General features: G+C 42.1%; 1 protein-coding gene across 1 annotated transcript in view; it reads left to right on the forward strand.

The window, feature by feature from the left end:
- The window catches only part of camk1da (calcium/calmodulin-dependent protein kinase 1Da), a 193,447-nt gene that overhangs the window by 132,392 nt on the left and 40,899 nt on the right, over nucleotides 1-20,156 (forward strand). The window contains exon 3 of the mRNA XM_060903410.1: nucleotides 14,792-14,866. Within this exon, the coding sequence (XP_060759393.1) occupies nucleotides 14,792-14,866 (75 nt within the window). The remainder of the gene's footprint in view (nucleotides 1-14,791; nucleotides 14,867-20,156) is intronic.

Consider the following 20,156-nt stretch of genomic DNA (forward strand, 5'->3'; position numbering starts at 1 on the left):
GAGGTTTATGTCACGGGTTTTGGTTCTCCGTGTCCCGGATGGAGCTCGTATGAAAAATACGAGTGGTGTATTTCCCAGTAAAACACTCGTGTCCATATATATATATATACAGTGAGAGTAAAAAGTATTTGATCCCTTGCTGATTTTGTTGGTTTGCCCACTAATAAAGACATGATCATTCTATACTTTTAATGGTAAATGTATTCTAACATGGAGAGACAGAATATCTCATCTCATTATCTCTAGCCACTTTATCCTTCTACAGGGTCGCAGGCAAGCTGGAGCCTATCCCAGCTGACTACGGGCGAAAGGCAGGGTACACCCTGGACAAGTTGCCAGGTCATCACAGGGCTGACACAGAGACACAGACAACCATTCACACTCACAGTCAATTTAGAGTCACCAGTTAACCTAACCTGCATGTCTTTGGACTGTGGAGGAAACCGAAGCACCCGGAGGAAACCCACACGGACACGGGGAGAACATGCAAACTCCGCACAGAAAGGCCCTCGCCGGCCCCGGGGCTCGAACCCAGGACCTTCTTGCTGTGAGGCGACAGCGCTAACCACTACACCACCGTGCCGCCCAGAGAGACAGAATATCAAAAAGAAAATCCAGAAAATAACTTTAAAGAATATATATTAATTGATTTGTATTTCATTGAGGGAAATAAGTATTTGATCCCCTGGTATGCATTAGGAGTTCTGGCTTTCACAGACCAGTTAGACACTCCCAATCAACTTGTTACCTGAATTGAAGACACCTGTTCTAACTAATCACCTGTATGAAAGACACCTGTTCACAGAATCAGACAATCAGACAGATTCCAAACTCTCCAACATGGGTAAGACCAAAGAACTCTCTCAGGACCTCAGAGACAGGATTGTTGACCTGCACAAATCTGGAATGGGCTACAAAAACATTAGCAAGATGCTGGGTATTAAAGTAACAACCATTGGTGCAATTGTGAGAAAATTTAAGAAGTATAACATGACCATCAATAGACCTCGGTCTGGTGCGCCACAGAAGATTTCACCTCGTGGGGTGGCAATGATCATGAGAACTGTGAGAAATCAGCCTGCAACCACACAGCGGGAGTTAGTGAATGACCTCAAGGCAGCTGGGACCACAGTCACCAGGAAAACAATTGGCAACACTTTGCACCGCAATGGATTAAAATCCTGCAGTGCCCGAAAGGTACCCCTGCTTAAGAAGGCACATGTGGAGGCCCGCCTAAAGTATGCCAATGATCACCTCAAAGATGTACAAAGTGATTGGGAGAAGGTTCTGTGGTCAGACGAGACCAAAATTGAACTATTTGGCCTAAACTCTACTTGTCATGTGTGGAGGAAGAAAAATGCTGCCTATGACCCCAGGAACACTGTGTCCACCGTCAAGCATGGAGGTGGAAGCATTATGTTTTGGGGGTGTTTCTCTGCCAAGGGCACAGGGCTACTTCACCGCATCAGTGGGAAGATGGATGGAGCCATGTACCGTGCAGTCCTGAGGGACAACCTCCTCCCCTCTGCCAGGAAGTTGAAAATGGGCCGTGGTTGAGTCTTCCAATATGACAACGACCTGAAGCATACAGCAAAGGCAACAAAGGAGTGGCTCAAGAAGAACCACATTAAGGTCATGGAGTGGCCCAGCCAGTCTCCGGACCTCAATCCAATTGAAAATCTATGGAGGGAGCTGAAGGTCCGAGTTGCCAAGTGACAGCCCACCAACCTTAATGATTTAGAGAGGATCTGCAAAGAAGAGTGGGCCAAAATTCCCCCTGATATGTATGCTAACCTTGTGGTTAACTACAACAAACGTCTGTCGGCTGTGCTTGCAAACAAAGGCTTTGCCACCAAGTATTAAGTGCTTTTGTCTAGAGGGATCAAATACTTATTTCCCTCAATGAAATACAAATCAATTAAAATATATTCTTTAAAGTTATTTTCTGGATTTTCATTTTGATATTCTGTCTCTCCATGTTAGAATACATTTACCATTAAAAGTATAGAATGATCATGTCTTTATTAGTGGGCAAACCAACAAAATCAGCAAGGGATCAAATACTTTTTACTCTCACTGTATACACACACATACACATGATTGAACAGAAGGCAGTTCTTTGAGAAAGGAAAGATTTTCACATGCTTGCAGAGATCGACCCTTTCTCGTTTGATCAGTGAAGTGACTTGGGCTGCATTTGACTCGGGGAAAGTGCTTTCTCAGGAAGGTGTCTAATATCGGTGAGGCATCAAGGACCGTTCGAAACTCATCGGACTCTTGTTTCCTGTCTCATAAGATGCTTTCAGACTGCCCCCAGAATGTTCTTTTTTTGAAGGCTGCATTGGCGTATTCTCCGTAAATCTGTGAAGCAGCTCCTCTGTGTGTTTAGTGTTTGCTCTCCACTTCAGGTTCAAAACAGACGTCGTCTCTCCAGTGTCCATTCTGACAGGAAATTTAAGTCAAAATGTACACTACCGTTCAAAAGTTTTGGGTCACTTTGAAATGTCCTTATTTTTGAAAGAAAAGCACTGTTCTTTTCAATGACGATCACTTTAAACTAATCAGAAATCCACTCTATACATTGCTAATGTGGGGCGGCACAGTGGTGTAGTGGTTAGCGCTGTTGCCTCACAGCAAGAAGGTCCGGGTTCGAGCCCCGTGGCCGGCGAGGGCCTTTCTGTGCGGAGTTTGCATGTTCTCCCTGTGTCCGCGTGGGTTTCCTCCGGGTGCTCCGGTTTCCCCCACAGTCCAAAGACATGCAGGTTAGGTTAACTGGTGACTCTAAATTGAGCGTAGGTGTGAATGTGAGTGTGAATGGTTGTCTGTGTCTATGTGTCAGCCCTGTGATGACCTGGCGACTTGTCCAGGGTGTACCCCGCCTTTCGCCCGTAGTCAGCTGGGATAGGCTCCAGCTTGCCTGCGACCCTGTAGAACAGGATAAAGCGGCTAGAGATAATGAGATGAGATGAGACATTGCTAATGTGGTAAATGACTATTCTAGCTGCAAATGTCTGGTTTTTGGTGCAATATCTCCATAGGTGTATAGAGGCCCATTTCCAGCAACTCTCACTCCAGTGTTCTAATGGTACAATGTGTTTGCTCATTGCCTCAGAAGGCTAATGGATGATTAGAAAACCCTTGTACAATCATGTTAGCACAGCTGAAAACAGTTGAGCTCTTTAGAGAAGCTATAAAACTGACCTTCCTTTGAGCAGATTGAGTTTCTGGAGCATCACATTTGTGGGGTCGATTAAATGCTCAAAATGGCCAGAAAAATGTCTCGACTATATTTTCTATTCATTTTGCAACTTATGGTGGTAAATAAAAGTGTGACTTTTCATGGAAAACACAAAATTGTCTGGGTGACCCCAGACTTTTGAACGGTAGTGTAATCAGCGGAACTCTGTTTTAATTTTAGTCAATGTTTCAGTCAGAATTTTCTTACTGTTTCATGATGCGTGTTGTAAAATGTGCCCTGTAGCTTTAAGAGGGGCTATTACAGGAGGGGTATTTCCAGGTGTGGGTGGGTGTGTGGGGTGGGGGGGTTGTTTGTTTGGTGTTGCTATGCAGAAGTTATGTGGAAGTAACAGAGTCCTGGTTAACGTTTTGCTGGCAACCGAGTGGTAATGGCTTTTTGTACACTGTGATGATGGTGACCTGTATTTTCATATAAAGATGTTAGCAGCTGTGTGTGTGTGTCCTGACTCGTTTACCTGTTAGAATCCAGGAGCATTGTGAAAGCCAAGCAAGCGGCTAAGTGAGAGAGCCGGATTCCCTCAGTTACGAACTACAGTCAGGAACATGAAACAGGGAAGGGAACATACTGTAAGGGCCCCGATCCCACAACATCCATAACTATAACTACACCTCTAACTCCAACTCTGACTGTCCCTCTGCTCCTCAGTTCCAGTCTGAAGCAGAAACACCACAACTATAATCCTGACTATAACATCACTTGGCCCTGACGCTCAGGGAAATAAACACACGCAACTTAGAAATAGTCATGGAAGTTCTTCCTAAGTAGTAGCACGTTATTCCGGGTCATACTGTACTGTACTGGACTCTAAAACAACCCATGCACACACTCCGGTGGTTGATACTAGTGCATCTCAAAAAATTAGAATATTGTGAAAAAGTTCAATATTTTCCATCAGTTATTTAAGAAAGTGAAAATGTTATATATTATAGACTCATTACACATAAACTAAAATGTTTCAAGCATTTTTCTATTTTAATTTTAATCAGTATGGTATACAGTACAAAAACATTAAAAAACCCATCTCAAAATATTAGAATATTTCATTTCGAGTTTGAGTAAAACAGTATGAACACAGTGTATCTCTCGGTCTAGTTCAGTACACACAACCACAATCATGGGGAAGACTGCTGACTTGACTGTTGTCCAGAAGATGATCACTGATGCCCTCCACAAGGAGGGTAAGCCACAAAAGGTCATTGCTGAAAAGGGTGGCTGGAAAAGGTGCACAAGCAACAGGGATGGCCGCAGTCTTGAGAGGATTGTCAAGAAAAGTTGATTCAAGAACTTGGGAGAGCTTCACAAGGAGTGGACTGAGGCTGGTGTCAGTGTATCAAGATCCGTCACGAACAGACATCTTCAAGAAAGGGGATACAACTTTCGCATTCCTAATATCAAGCTACTCCTGAGCCAGAGACAATGTCAGAAGTGTCTTATCTGGGCTAAGGAGAGAAAGAAATGGACTGAGGCTCAGTGGTCCAAAGTCCTCTTTTCAGATGAAAGTAAATTTTGCATTTAATTTGGAAATCACGGTTCTAGAGTCTGGAGGAAGAGTGGAGAGGCACAGAATCCAAGGTGTTTGAAGCCCAGTGTGAAGTTTCCACAGTCTGTGATGATTTGGGGTGCCATGTCATCTGCTAGTGTTGGTCCACTGTATTTTATCAAGTCCAAAGTCAACACAGCCATCTACCAGGAGATTTTAGAGCACTTCATGCTTCCATCTGCTGACGAGCTTTTTGGAGATGCTGATTTCCTTTTCCAGCAGGACTTGGCACCTACCCACAGTGCCAAAACTACTACCAAATGGTTTGCTGACCATGATATTACTGTGTTTGATTGGCCAGCCAACTTGCCTGACCTGAAACCCATAGAGAATCTATGGGGTATTGTCAAGAGGAAGATAAGAAACACCCGACCCAAAAATACAGATACGCTGAAGGCCACTATCAAAGCAACCGGGGCTTCAATAACACCTCAGCAGTGCCACAGACTGATCACCTCCATGCCACACCGCATTGATACAGCAATTCATGGTAAAGGAGCCCCAACCAAGTATTGAGTGTATAAATGAATATACTTTTCATAAGTTGGACATTTCTGTATTGTAAATCCTTTTTTTGATTGATCTTAGGGAATATTCTAATAATTTGAGATACTGGATTTCTGATTTTCATGAGCTATAAGCCATAATCATCAAAATTAAAACAAAAAAGGCTTTAAATATTTCACTTTACATGTAATGAATATAGAATATATGAAAGTTTACCTTTTTGAATTAAATTATGAAAAAAAGGAACTTTTTCATGGTATTCTAATTTTTTGAGATGCACTAGTATAATACGGATAAGGCACAGACTACGGAAATACAATAAAAAAGGATACAAAGTGGTTATGGATTTTAATAATGATGCTAATAATTTACGGATTGATCATGGATGTTTCAGTATATTACAGATTGGTTACCGATTTCATACGGATGATGCATCATGGATAAAAAATTAACAAGTCTAAAATGATTAAATGTTTGGACTGCTGAAGTTCATGATTAAAATATCTTACCTGCATTTATATATTGACTTTATTAATTTACTATTGATATTTCTTGGAAAATAATCACATATCCGTGAATAAAAGATCCGTGCTTTGTATTACATTTTTTATTTTCCGTGAATCCGTATTCCGTGACTTCATGATGCAACAAGGATGTACAAAGATTCCCGGGAAAAATAGCACGTGCTCAGACAATGTCACATGTAAACAATGATCTGATTGGTCAGATGTTTTATCGGATCAGGTCCAGGCCTGGAAAAATGGCTCCAGAAGCAAATCTCATCGATATGGATAAACCCAGGCCTGGGCTATAGGGATCGTTATCGGTCTGGTGTGAGCACCGACCACATAAACTGCAAGGGACTGATTTATTTATTGTTATTGCTATAGTTGTAGTTATAGTTATTGGTATTGTGGGATTGGGCCTTGATGGATTTTGCTGAAGGATATTTCTCCTGGCTGTAAAAATTCCCTTGAGAAGTAAGCTAGATTGTCCACCTGAACAAAACCAGCTATTTAATTTCGTCTTTACTCATCAGGGCATAACGAGCAGAGATTTTGCCGTAATTATCGTCGTCGTTTTTTTTTTTTTTCATGTACACTGAACAAAAATATAAACGCAGCACCTAAAGATTTTATTTATTTTGTACATCCGATACTGATTTTTTTTTCTGCCCACATCAAATGATAGTATAGCATACCAGCAGTGTTGGGCACGTTACTTTCAAAAAGTAATTAGTTATAGTTACTAGTTACTTTTCCCAAAAAGTAACTGAGTTAGTAACGGAGTTACTTTGTCATGAAAGTAACTAATTACCAGGGAAAGTAATTATTCCGTTACATTTTGTTCCCCCTCAAAAAAAATCAAATTCAATTAGTGTAATCATAATAAAAGTGAATGTTAAATGTGTTTAATGACTGAAATGGACACTTAACAGAACCAATTAGTAACGTTATCTACACTATATTAATATTTTTGTGGGACAATGTGAGATAAGACATATCAAATGTAATATATTTTTGTAGTTATTAAAATTATGTTACTAATTACTGGCCACTGACGAGGACAAACGCTTTGTTCCTCGACATAATGTGCATTGCACGTAAACACTCTTGCCTTTTATTTCAAGTAATGAAAAGTACTGGCTGTATTTCCAGTGTGAAAGCGCAGTGCTGGGCTGACCGCTCGCCATCGCTGGGTCTTCCGATTGAAAGAGCGCGCAGTAGTGCAGTAGGCGTGGCCTACCTACGTCTGTTGTCCAGATCTACTCTGATTGGCTTACTGTGCCGTTGTCTCGTGTCTCCCCGCCCCACACGAAAGCAGAGTAAAGAAAGGCTGAACGAGCAGCGTGCCAGATGAGAACAGCTTTAATAAAGTAACGCATAGTATTTTATTGTAAGTAACGGGAACGGCGTTATAACGATGTAAAAAGTAATTAGTTAGATTACTCGTTACTAAAAAAAGTAACGCCGTTAGTAACGCCGTTATTTCTAACGCCGTTATTCCCATCACTGCATACCAGTAAACATTTTTTGAAAAAAAAAAATGTCCCTCTACTCAAGTTCTGAGCAGTGCCCAGACTTGAGATAATCCATGATCCAGTCGGGTGTGACCATTGCAGACAAAAATTTCACTGAGTAATGCATGTCATGACCATCCTTTATGTGGGGCCAATAAAAGGCCACCCTAAAATGACAAAAATGTTCAAATGTCAAGATGCCACAGATGACCAGAATCAACCGGGAACGAGCCATTGGCATGCTGCAGGCTGGAATGTCCATCAGAGCTGTAGGGCGTCAATTGGGGGTGCATTCCACGATAGTCCGCCTCCGACGACGATTTCAGCAGCATGGCACCACAGACAACATGCCACATGCACGCAGGCCACGTGTCACCACTCCAGCACAAGACCGGCATATCCGTCTGACCCACCTGCGTGATCGGTGCCGGACTGCAACACGGACCGCAGATGAGACCATGGGGAGACACAATCGCAGGGTCAGCAGTCAAACTGTGAGAAACCGACTCAGAGAAGCTGGCCTCCATGCACGTAGACCTCATCGAGGATTGGACCTGACTGCTGGGCGACGACGTTCTCGTCTGGACTGGGCTCGGGCACGTAGAAAATGAAAATGAATTTCTATCTGAACATTTGTATTTCATAAAATATGGACCGCTGCGTTTATATTTTTGTTCAGTGTATGTTGTCGTTATAATTTAGTCATTAAAATAAAAGCTCGTCAATGAATACTTATCAGAATTTTCATTGACAAAATTAACACTGCTCCTGTGTTCAGAATCTGTGGCACTCGTCAAACGTGACAACATGCAAAACAAAATATAACCACTACATATCACTGTATTACTACACACTCACTGGCCACTTTAATAGGAACTTGTTGATTTTCTCAGATCCCTGTTCTTGGCTGCAGGACTGGAACCCAACGTGATCTTCTGTTGTTCTGTTGCATGCTGAGATGCTTTTCTGCTCATCATGGTTGTAAAGAGTGATTTATGGCAGATTCTACCGTAACTGGATCCATTAACCACTTGCCCACAAAATAAGAAATTTTTCTTGTCCTTTTTTCAGTGAGGTAATATTTTCAAGATTGAAAATATGGTATTTGGTCTTCTAAAACAGCACGTCATTTAAAAATACGCTGAGTATATCAATAAAAGATTTTTAAAGAATAAAGTTCTATTTCTTTGACATATCTGACAGACATAACTCCCATTTTAAAAATCCCTTTCATTATCCCTGTTGCTATCGTCAGTGAATTTCTGTCAGATGACCTGACGATAGACTCGGCCATTATGGATCTTTGGTAGTTATCGTGTGGAAGCAGGCTTTATCATTTTTGGGTGTCAACAGATAGAGTTGAAATAGATTAACAGCGAAAAAACTATTTCGTTCACGAGAGAAGCCCACAGTTATTTTTAAAAAATGCTATCGTCAGTCTGTCAGTCGAATGCACCTGACGATAGCAAAATTCAAGCCCTCGCCACGCACATGTTGACTGACGCAAAGAGGAAATTCTACTGCGCATGATTTTTGTGACAGCAGACATTTACTTCCGGGCAAGACTTGGAGTTCTGACAGCTAGATTTCATCAAATAAATCAAGGTAAGATTTTCAGTCAGCTGTCCTGACGATAGAAATTTTTGTCGATAGAAACATTGAGAATAATATTTGTGCATTCATATTTAAATTTTTCTGGAGGAAAACTATCGTAAGTTGAGATAACTCAGAGCCACTTGCGACCCTTTCAGCCGACAGGCCATTTCAATGTGTTATTTCCCCGCAAAAGTGACACAGTCGTGTCTATCGTCACTGTTCTGACAATTATTGTTGATATTTCAATTTTGAAAATAAATTTTATCTTTTTTATTTCAATATTTTATATTATTATTTGGTTCTAGTGATGAGGTATTTAATATTATTACTAAATTTGTCAGATTAATAATGTAAGAAACAGTTTTGTTGCTATTGTCATCTAGAGTGTCTGTCAGAATATGATGGTAGACGTTAGTTTGTCTGTCAGATTTTGATGATGGAAACCGATGTGTTTCTATTGTCATTTAGCATGTCGGTCATGTCAGGCTTTTATTAATTAGTTACCAGGACTACTGTCCTAAAATTTCCTGTGAATGTCCAAGACCCCAAATGCTACTAGAAAAACTTAATAGAATGATCAAAATAATCAATTCAGCAATTTAAGGAGATGGGACTTAACTGGCCTCTGTTATGGTAGAATCTGCCTTATATGAGTTACTTTATCCTTCCTTCCCGGCAAAAAGCTCAAACCAATCTGTCCGTTTTCCTCTGAGCTCTCTTATCAACAAGGTGTTTGTTTCCACACAGAGAACTGTCACTCACTCGATGTTTGTTTTTTGGTTTTCGCACCATTCTGTCTGTGTAAACTCTAGAGACTGTTGTGTGTGAAAACCCCAGGAGATCAGCAGGTTCTGAAATACTCAAACCAGTCCATCTGGCTCAAACCAACACCCACGCCACAGTGAAAGAGAGTCACACTTTACCTTGAGATCACAATTTTCCCCGTTCTGATGTTTGAACATTGTGAACATTAACCGAAGCTCTTGATTTGTATCTGCGTGATTTGATGCATCGTGCTGCTGTCGAGGGATCGGCTGATTGGAGAACGGCATCAAACAGCGGGTGGGTGTCCGTACTGTACCAAGTCCAAAATTCCAGTGAAAAAGTACTGTGAAAACACAGTACTGTACTAGCATGTGTATTATCGTAATTGTTGACAAAGAGATGACGTGCGTCAGCCCGAGAGCACCGATGCGTCCTCGGTATCCGCGTGACAAACAGCTCGCCTCATTATCCAGCGCTGGAGGACTCAGGTGTGTGTGTGTGTGTGTGTGTGTGTGTGAGAGCACTAATTACTGCTCCATCCCAAGACCCAATTAACCCGTCTCTCTGCCCTCGTGTGTTTGGACTGTTTGCCTCCTTCTCGTCTTTATATTAGACAAGTTTCTATTAGACTTTCCATGATGACTCCAAAACCACTGACTCATGTATACACACACACACACACACACACACACACACACACACACACACACAGAGCCTCAGGTGTCAAGTGTATTTGAGCTTTTCAGAGCGATGAGACGACAGAACAATGTCATGGAAGAATTTCATTTGCTTTGTGTCATGATCTCTTCTTTTAAAATCGTTTCTTTTGTTTCTCACGAATAAAGGCTGTCTGTCTGTCTGTCTCCTCCCTTCATCTCTCCCTCTCTGTCTTTTCTCTCCGTTTCTCTCTATAATTAAAGGAAAGGCTTTCAGTAGCACTAGATGAGTCACGCCGCAGTTTTGTGCCCACTCAATTTTCTTAAGGGAGAAAGGGAGGAGACGGAGGGGGGAGAGGTTGGAACTAAATGAGTTTAGAACTCGTCCTTTGAAGTCGAGTACTTCTGTGATTGGTTTTGAGCAACACCAGAAAGACAGAGTACGCCACCGAGGGAACGCTGCTGCTGCTGCTGATTTCTGATTAATGTCGAAACGATGGCTGTGTGGTCAGATGTTCGTTGACCAGCCCTTCATGTACCTGTGGCTGTATTTCCCCTGGGTGGTGTTTGTTTTTTATTTCACAGAAGCAGCACTGGCCTTTTGTGGTCATTATAAAAAAAATATATATATCAGTGCCTCAAACACGCACACTGTATCCATAACAACACTGATCTCTGTGTTCCGTCAGCTAATTAGCTAGCTTATCTATCCAGACTTTCCACTGTGACGCAAAAATCAAAGCCAGTGGCAGCACATTTTAAAAGCTTCCCACAGGATTCTTCAGACTGATTATATTTGGGTCGCAATACAGAGGAAGGAAGGGGTTTATGGGTAAACCTGACAAACTGGGGCCCAGTGTTCACCTCTACACGACACTTTATACTGTTATACTGTGTACACCGGACGTGCCTCTTACACCGCAAGTACTTTTTTTGCACTTTCTTGCACTTGTTTAATTAAAGTGCGTATCACGGGTAAATTCAGGAGCAAGATCAATGTAATTCTCCTATTTTATATTAAACTTTGGTCAAATATCTGTCACATTCTGCATTCTCTGCAATTTTTTTTACCTAGCGCAATACCAGAAAAATTCAGTTGAAATCAAGCCATTTGAGGCGAATTGGTCCGCCTCTGAAAAAACTTGGCATTTGGATTTCCCGGCAAACATTGATTTTCGTGACGTCACGTACGTGCGGGACGCCTCCTTCTGAACCCTACGTCAGCGCTGGTTTGTTTATGAGAAAACGACCTGGTGGTTTTCTGCAAATTTCTTCAACGTTATCATGTAATTATTAAAATGGTTAACAGATGTATCGTAGGAGGGTGGAGCAACACCAATCATGATGGGATTAGTACTCATCGTTTTCCAAAAGACGGAACAATGAGAGAGAAATGGGAGCGCTTGGTCTACACAGGCTGTGCACTGAAACTGCAAAGCTCTCGCAGCCTGCTGGCGCTTCCGCAGGTGGCGTCACAAATCTGGCTCCAGACTCCCTTGGGATTTTTCCAGACGTGTCTTGTTATTTTATTTTTTTCTGCTGTAGACAGATGGCCTTGTGCAAAATTACCCTTCTGGATGAGTGTGTAAAGGGACGTACTTTCATATAAAAAAAAAAAAGAAATTGGTCCAGAATATGCACTTTTAATACATCTGTTCTGACCATCAGACCGTTATAAACATGCATTTCTTCTAATGGTCATATACACTGATGAGCCATAACATTAAAACCAGAAGTGAATGACATTTTATTCTTTCATTACAATGGAAACTGGCAAGTGGTGGGGTTTATTAGGCAGCAAGAAAGAGAACAGTCAGGTCTTGAAGCAGGAAAAATGGGCAAGCGTAAGGATCTGAGTGACTTTGACAAATAGTGATGGCAAGATGACGGAGTCTGAGCATCAAACAAAAGATCACATCGTGTGGGGTGGTCCCAGTATGCAGTGGTTGGTACCGAACAAAAGTGGTCCAAGGATCCGAAGGACAACCGGTGAATCGGTGACAGGGTCATGGGTGCTGAAGGCTCATTGATTGATTCGCATGGGGCACAAAGGCTAGCTCATATGGTCCAATCCCACAGAAGAGCTTCTGTAGCACGAACTGCTGAAAAAGTTAATGCTGGATAAAACAGAAAGGTCTCAGCCTGAAAAATTTCAGCAGTTTGTTAAACGGATTGTTTGTTTGTTGTTATTATTATTAGCTCACCGACCGTAGGCGATGAGCTAATGCCATTACGCGGTGTCTGTCCGTCCGTCCACACAAAATCGCTACTCCGCCCTGAGGTTTCAATGGAATTTAATTCTGATTGTTTTGTTTGGAAGATGTAATCAGTCTGCATAAGAGTTATTCCCTGGTTTTTGTCCAGGAAGTAACTGGGTATGACTTTAAACTGTCTAGTCCTGGGTGTGGCTCTAAGCTGTCTAGTCCTGGGTGTGGCTCTAAGCTGTCTAGTCCTGGGTGTGGCTCTAAACTCCAACCCGTGGTGAGTCTCAGGTCTGGGAGGACTTGAGTATTGGGGAAAGTGGAGTTACCCCTTAATCACCATTGCTCCCAGGTCCGCTCTGACTCAGGGTGGTAGCACCTGCCTGGGTTCCAGGTATGGGTTAAATAGTACATCACCAATAAGGTGCTGCAGCAGGGCACTTTTCGGTGTAATGTAGCAGATGAACCCAACAGTCAGTGGCGCACCACCAGATGGCATGCGGAAGAGCCACTGAAATGGCCAATGGATGGCATCACTCAGCAAGCCAGTTGTCACTGCGGGGCAACTTCCGTACCCATCGGGTCTGTGGCACTTTTGTGCACCACTTGGCATCAGGTCTGGCGGTCCAGAGAGACGACATGATGGGGACACAACGTTGTTTGTCTTACCTTACTGTGCAAGGCACTTCATTAGAAGAGCAGAATAAGTCTGGTGCACGCCTCGCGGCCTATCTGCATTTCTGCACATCCTAATGAAGCTGTCATCATCGCTAGCGATGGACAGCCGACGACTCCCTGGTTTTGTGATTCCTCATTAACAAGTTACTAATTAGGCTGATTAATGAACTTTCAGGAAAATTGCTACTACTCACTGAGTTTTCACTGGATTGTGATGCTGATTGTTTTGTTTGGAAGACCAAATTGTTCTAACTGTTCTCATGAAGAGCAACTTGGCTAATTATAAACGAGTCTGGTTTCTCGTGGTACGGCCGTGATGGCTGCTGCCTCGCCGATGCTCTGGTGTGTGTGTTTGTTTGTTTGTTTGTTTTAAATCAGGGAAGTCGGGGGAGACAATCCAGCACTCTGGGCAATTCAGGACTGTGCTGCCCCCCATGTTCATCACACATTAACCCCTGTTTTCGACTTGGGACGGGTGTAATGAATTAATATTGTTGACTCACCATTTAAATGAGAACCTTTCCTGCTTTGGCTGCTGTGAACTCTTCAATCACCTTTCAATAATCCAACTTGCAACTGATTTGTGCTGAAGTTAAAATTCAGCCAATCCAATCAAACGATCTTGTGACCTTGTCAATCGCAGATGGCTCTTTACAAGTTTGAGACGTGGAAAAACTCCTCCCAGTACTGGGGACAAATCCAAAATGTTTTCCCAGTAAGATGTACCTAAGCATGTCAATGTTCATAACACTTCCTGCTCTGGGCAAAGCCATTGATTGATGATTCAATGATTATGTTCTTAATTTTTGCAAAGCTTGTCATAGTGTGGTGCCCCCTAGTGGTCTGGGCAGTTTCCCAGTTTGCTCAACACTTCCACCGGCCCTGATTAAAGGAAAATGTATTAAAACATGCACGTTAATATAAACCTGTGATTTGCAGATACACTCCTGTCAAAGCTGCTGTTATGGAAAATTAATCAACAACAACAACAAACAGCGGTGTGTTTCTATCAAGCATGAATATTACATTCTGTATTGTTTCTAGCTGAAACCCACCCGGTGCTCTGGGCATCACATGGCAGGAACACTTAGCAAATCAAATATCTTGAATCTGGACAAATTTAATGTGTAATTTTTAAAAAATTATTATTATTATTATGAGATGATTATAAAATCAAATGCAAGTTGATTCAGCCTGTTGTAGACGCTTTTACTAATTTGTATTGTACTTAAAGATTTGAAAGAAAGTTTGCTCCTTTCTATGAATAAATGCGTAAAATTATAGAACGATCAAGAAAATAAGCTAGAAATTAGAAAGAAATGTCTAGAAATAGGTTTAATAATCATAGGTTTGGTTTATTGAGATCTTATAGTAGGAAAATATTTAGATATTTCCACTTGCTTTAATAATTTTTACCGTGAGTGATTTCCCAGTCTGTGTAACGCATTTTATTCTTGAGAGGAAACAAATGCTATGAAATGGTTTGTGTGTTTGCAGGGTTTTTTTGTGCTTTTGTATTTCCTTTTTTTTTTAACAAGTCTGATATTTGTGTTTATTTTTATTTTCCAGGATCAAGCACGAGAATATCGTGGCCCTGGAAGATATCTACGAAAGCTCTGATCACCTGTACCTCATAATGCAGCTGTGAGTAGGCATCACTGACGCGTCACACAGTGCATTACTCAGTGTGTGTCATCATTCTCTGCCGTTTGGCTCGGATGTTTTAAAGGGGACACGTTATGAAAAGCTCACTTTTTCAGTAGCCTGGGCCCGCCCATCCTAAGTGTGACGCAACACGGGGGGCTGTTGCGAATTTAGTCTGGCAAGGCAAGCTCTTCCAAGCTCCCGAAAAATCGGGAGCCAATCAACTTTGAGCATCTCCAACGGCCCTGGGTAGAGGCGTGTTCAAGGCAGTGACGTAGTAGAACTGCGACCAGAAGCCATAGATTGTTTACAGAATCTATGCCAGAAGCGCTTCATTCACTAGAAACATTACGAACATGGAGCAGCGGAGAAGCCTTTGACACAGCGGTAGATGCTGTATTGAAAGCATTCAACGGGAAGTTCTCATTGAAAACGGAGCAAAGAGCAGCCCTGGAGGTATTTATTGAAAGGAAGGACGTTTTCGCCTTGCTCCCGACCGGCTTCGGTAAGAGTTTAATCTACCAGTTAGCCCCGCTGGTAGCCAAATCAATGGGGCTCAGCGAGAATCCTATCGTTGTGGTCGTCTCGCCTTTGATCATGCTATTATCGTCCTCTTCCTCTTCAGCTCCTCCTTCTTCCTGTTACTCAAGCAGTTTCCGTCGTGTCACATACGTCAGAGGAAAGAGTGATGTGATTGGTTTAAGCTTCGTCACAGCCTTTTCTGGCTTCGACCAGTAGCAAACTGAGGCATTTCAGGGAGGCGGGTCAACCACGCGCTTTGGGAAACGGTTGGGCTGAATATCTATGCCAGACCAATGCTCGCAGAGCTTTGAAGTTGCGTTAGCCAGACTACTTTTTCAGTGCTTGTGCACGTCCATTTGGATATCTGGAGCCCACCAACCTACAAACTCTGAAATAAAACAACCCAGTTTCTTGTGGGCTGCGTATTACAGGAAACGTGATGTGTTTTAACAAGCCGTTCAGATTTGAGTCCCCTTTCTATGTCACAAGTGGATCTCATTCGAATTATCCCGCCCCGTCATTTGAATAGCTCCACTCATGGCTTGAGAACTGCTTTTGCGAATGAATATACATGAGTATAAAGTGCTACCTGATTGGCTGGTGGAAGAGGGGGGTGGGGTAGGGTAAGCAGTGGCTCATTATCATTTAAAGGGACAGGAGCTCAAATGAGCCGTTTTGAACAGGGCTGTTTAGACAGGGCGAGAAGGGAGCGGCTGTGTTTTATCCTTGAGGTATTTTGATCGAAGCATGTCACAGACATGTATGTTATTTACCAGCTGGGAGGTCCGTATGGTGAAATACCGTGACCGAGGTCCTGAAAGTACTGAGCAAGGCCCTCTGGGCCGAGGTCAGTATTCAAGGCCAAGGTCACGGTATTTCACCATACGGACCGACCTTAAGCTGGTAAATAATATATTTATTTTTTTCTTTACCAAATTCTAACAGAAAACGAGAGCACCCGAAAGGGAAAACCGAGCCGAGCCGCCATTTTGAATCCTCATTCACGGCTGTAATGCAAATGGCTTCCTCCTCGGTATATAAGTGCACTTCCATGGCAGGAAAAAAACTACATTTTGCCGCCTATGTAGTCCCCTATTTATACAAATAGGAGTCATTCAGGATTCAGCCATGTTTTTGCTCGGCGTTAGCAACAGTTAGAGGTTTTTAGCTTTCTCCTGAAATGTTTTCTTTAATTTTGTCTTCCTCAGGGTAGTAAAACTCGCTTTCGCTGTGAACACTGTCGTTATCACTATCCATGCTGTAAAATTAATGCTATTCTCCTGAGAAATGCTGGCAAAAATTTATAAGATTTTTGATAATCTTATAAATAAATCTTATAAAAAAAGATAAATGTTGACAAAAAATGCTACTATGTTTGTTGTTGTTGTGAACGAGCGAGTTGCCAGAGGTACGTATCCAGGGTCCGTAACCGGGGTCCGTATCGTAGGATATGGACCCGCTCGCCAGCCAATCAGAGCGCAGGATTTGATGGAAACCGGACTGCAAAAAAAAAAATTTTCATTAAGACCTCAGGGAACTGTGCCAACTTGTGGAAAAGGGCTATGATATGCCACCTTTAAGAGGCACTTTTGTTCAGTGAAACTCGTGCGTGAGAGTGGCTCCAAGGGGAGAAAATATTCTGAGTGAAAAAGATGATCATGGCAGTGAAAAAAGAAGCAACAAGGGAAAAAAATGAAATGAAATAAAATGTTTTTTCATCTTTAAATTTGAAGGACATTATCATACATGTCGTCCGTCCACAATGATTAGGAATGGATTTACACCCTTATTTTAGTCTTAATTATGCTGAAATGTAATGGAATATAAAGAGCTTCAGGTTCATTTGTATACATTTTTATTTATAGTCGGGGGTTTTCGTTTTGTTTTTTTTAATTGGTTGATGCAAAATAATTTCATCAGGAATGCATTTTCCTCTATTTTCAAAACTCATTCGTTCTGCATGTGAGGAAATATTATATGTTTGTCCTTGTATCTGTAATACAACCAAACCTTTGTGGAATCAAAACCGCCCAAAGCTCCAAACATCAGAAATAAAAGTTAAAAAACAAATCCAGACCGATAGCGAAATCCGAAGAAGCTTTATTGCAAAGTAATTGTTGCAACTACAAGGAATTTGGCTTGGAGTTAAGCTGCTCAATAAATAAATGCTAAATAAAGACAGTTTGTCCTAATAAAGGAGCTACATAAAACCGGTCTCATCTCATCTCATTATCTCTAGCCACTTTATCCTTCTACAGGGTCGCAGGCAAGCTGGAGCCTATCCCAGCTGACTACGGGCGAAAGGCGGGGTACACCCTGGACAAGTCGCCAGGTCATCACAGGGCCGACACATAGACACAGACAACCATTCACACTCACATTCACACCTACGCTCAATTTAGAGTCACCAGTTAACCTAACCTGCATGTCTTTGGACTGTGGGGGAAACCGGAGCACCCGGAGGAAACCCACGCAGACACGGGGAGAACATGCAAACTCCACACAGAAAGGCCCTCGCCGGCCCCAGGGCTCGAACCCAGGACCTTCTTGCTGTGAGGCGACAGCGCTAACCACTACACCACCATGCCGCCTAAAACCAGTCTATTCTAAGATATTAAAGTACCATTCCACCATTGGATGTATTTTTTTGGCATAAAATACAATATATTTTATGACAACATGACTAGACAGAGAAATCTTTTAGCTTCAAAATGATATATCAAACATAATTTTTTGACAACAAGTATATTAATTTTGCGACCAAAGTCACCTACCCTTTTAATTTCCGCGTGGTAGTGAAACGTGATGTCATCGGCAGGTTCCCCTTCTTGTGTACCACGTCACGTGTGACGTGGCACAGATTATCAGCAGTGGCGGATAGAACGCGATTGTCAGCTTCGGAAAAGAAGCGAAGGAAAATAACAAGTGATGCCCAAAGGAGACGGTCGATGGTGAATATCGGCACAGCAATCGACAAGTGGAAATCGCGTTCTATTCGCCATTGCTGATAATCTGTGCCACGTCACACGTGACGTGGTACACAAGAAGGGGAACCTGCCGATGACATCACGTTTCACTACCGCGCGGAAATTAAAAGGGTAGGTGACTTTGGTCGCAAAATTAATATACTTGTCGTTGTCAAAAAATTATGTTTGATATATCATTTTGAAGCTAAAAGATTTCTCTGTCTAGTCATGTTGTCATAAAATATATTGTATTTTATGCCAAAAAATACATCCAATGGTGGAACGGCACTTTAAGACATAAGAACTAAATAAATAAGATGAAAATAAATAAACAACTGTGAAAGCTTCAAGTTAAAATCCTGACATGAATAAAACTGAACTGGAAGATTGACTTGATTGTTTGGTGTTACTGCAACACGTGGCGTCGTCCCCGGGTATCACGGGGAAAGAAGACGCATTGTAGTAACAACAATATAAATTTTGACCTGTGCTTTTTCTCTTGGAAAATAAAATCTCCACGTCATCAGTTTATGAGCTCGAAATGTCACTTCACTAACTCATGGTAGCACTTAGTGATTTAATGTCATCTTTCACTGTGCGCTGTGTGTCGTGTCCCAGCTCTCCCCCGCATCACACACACACAGAGGCACAGAGCCGGTTGTGGGCGAGTGTGACCTTTACCTGAGTGTCACGGAGGAGCAGAAGGCTGATGTGGGCAGAAAGATGCAACGCCTTCAGAGATCAGGGGAGCAGAAAACAAACTGATCATCACTCTGAGCATGTCTAGTAACCGAGTGGTGTGTGTGTGTGTGTGTGTGTGTATAAGCAAACGAGAGCGAGTCTGTGTACAAGGGTGAATCTTTGAGTGTGGATCTGTGCATAAGTGTGTGAGATTGTGTATGAGTGTGTAAGTACGAGTGAGTGAGTGTTTATTATATGCATGTGTGAGAGTACAAGTGTTAGTATAAGTGCAAATGTGTTACCATGAGTCTGAGTGCACACATATGAGTGTTGGGGTGTGTGTGCGTGTTGGGGTGTGCGTGTGTGTGTGTGTGATGAGAATGAAAGTGTAATGATGCTGAGAGAAGAAAGGAAATCAGTGTGTAATGAAAAGCATCTCAGGTAAAGTAGAAACACAAAGAGCTGTGATTGTTACCATAGCCATGAGAGAAAGAGAGAGAGAGATACACACACACACCGATTTGTTTAATGTGTGTGTTCTGCAAACACCGGATGCTTTCAGCAGTAGGTGCGCGACTCGGCTCAGAGGCAGCAGTGCACTAAAGCACGGTTTGCAGCGGTGCAGCATCAGTACACTTAGATTTTATTCTTTCCTCAGACAGGAGGTGTGTAACGTATCTCACCTTCTGAAAACTGCATCAAAATATCGTGTTAAAACCTGACATTCAAATTAAAGCCTTAAAGCTAGACTGTAGTAGGTCATAAAAATAATTTTCCCCGACACCCAATTATTTTTGTTTAGTTACCGAAAGCTATTGAACTCGAATCACAGATTTCCAATTTTGTTAGTTTTTTTTTAAATAGAACAGTTAATGAATTTATCTCCACGTGGTCCTAAATTCTCCGCTATTTTTTCCTGCTTCACCATGACCCAATTCAAGATACTACATCATGCATCACGTGGTGGGCTTTCCCTGTTCGCGCAAGGCATTGTGGGATACAGATTTGAAACAGGAGAGAAAAATGGAGGACGTGAGTGTGCGAATGAAACGTGAAAGACCGACTACAGTAACGGAAAGAAAGCGAGAAGAAAAGACGTTATGTTCTATACGAAGGAAAGG

Source organism: Neoarius graeffei, chromosome 21 (genome assembly GCF_027579695.1).
Source record: "Neoarius graeffei isolate fNeoGra1 chromosome 21, fNeoGra1.pri, whole genome shotgun sequence".
Classification (NCBI taxonomy): domain Eukaryota; kingdom Metazoa; phylum Chordata; class Actinopteri; order Siluriformes; family Ariidae; genus Neoarius; species Neoarius graeffei.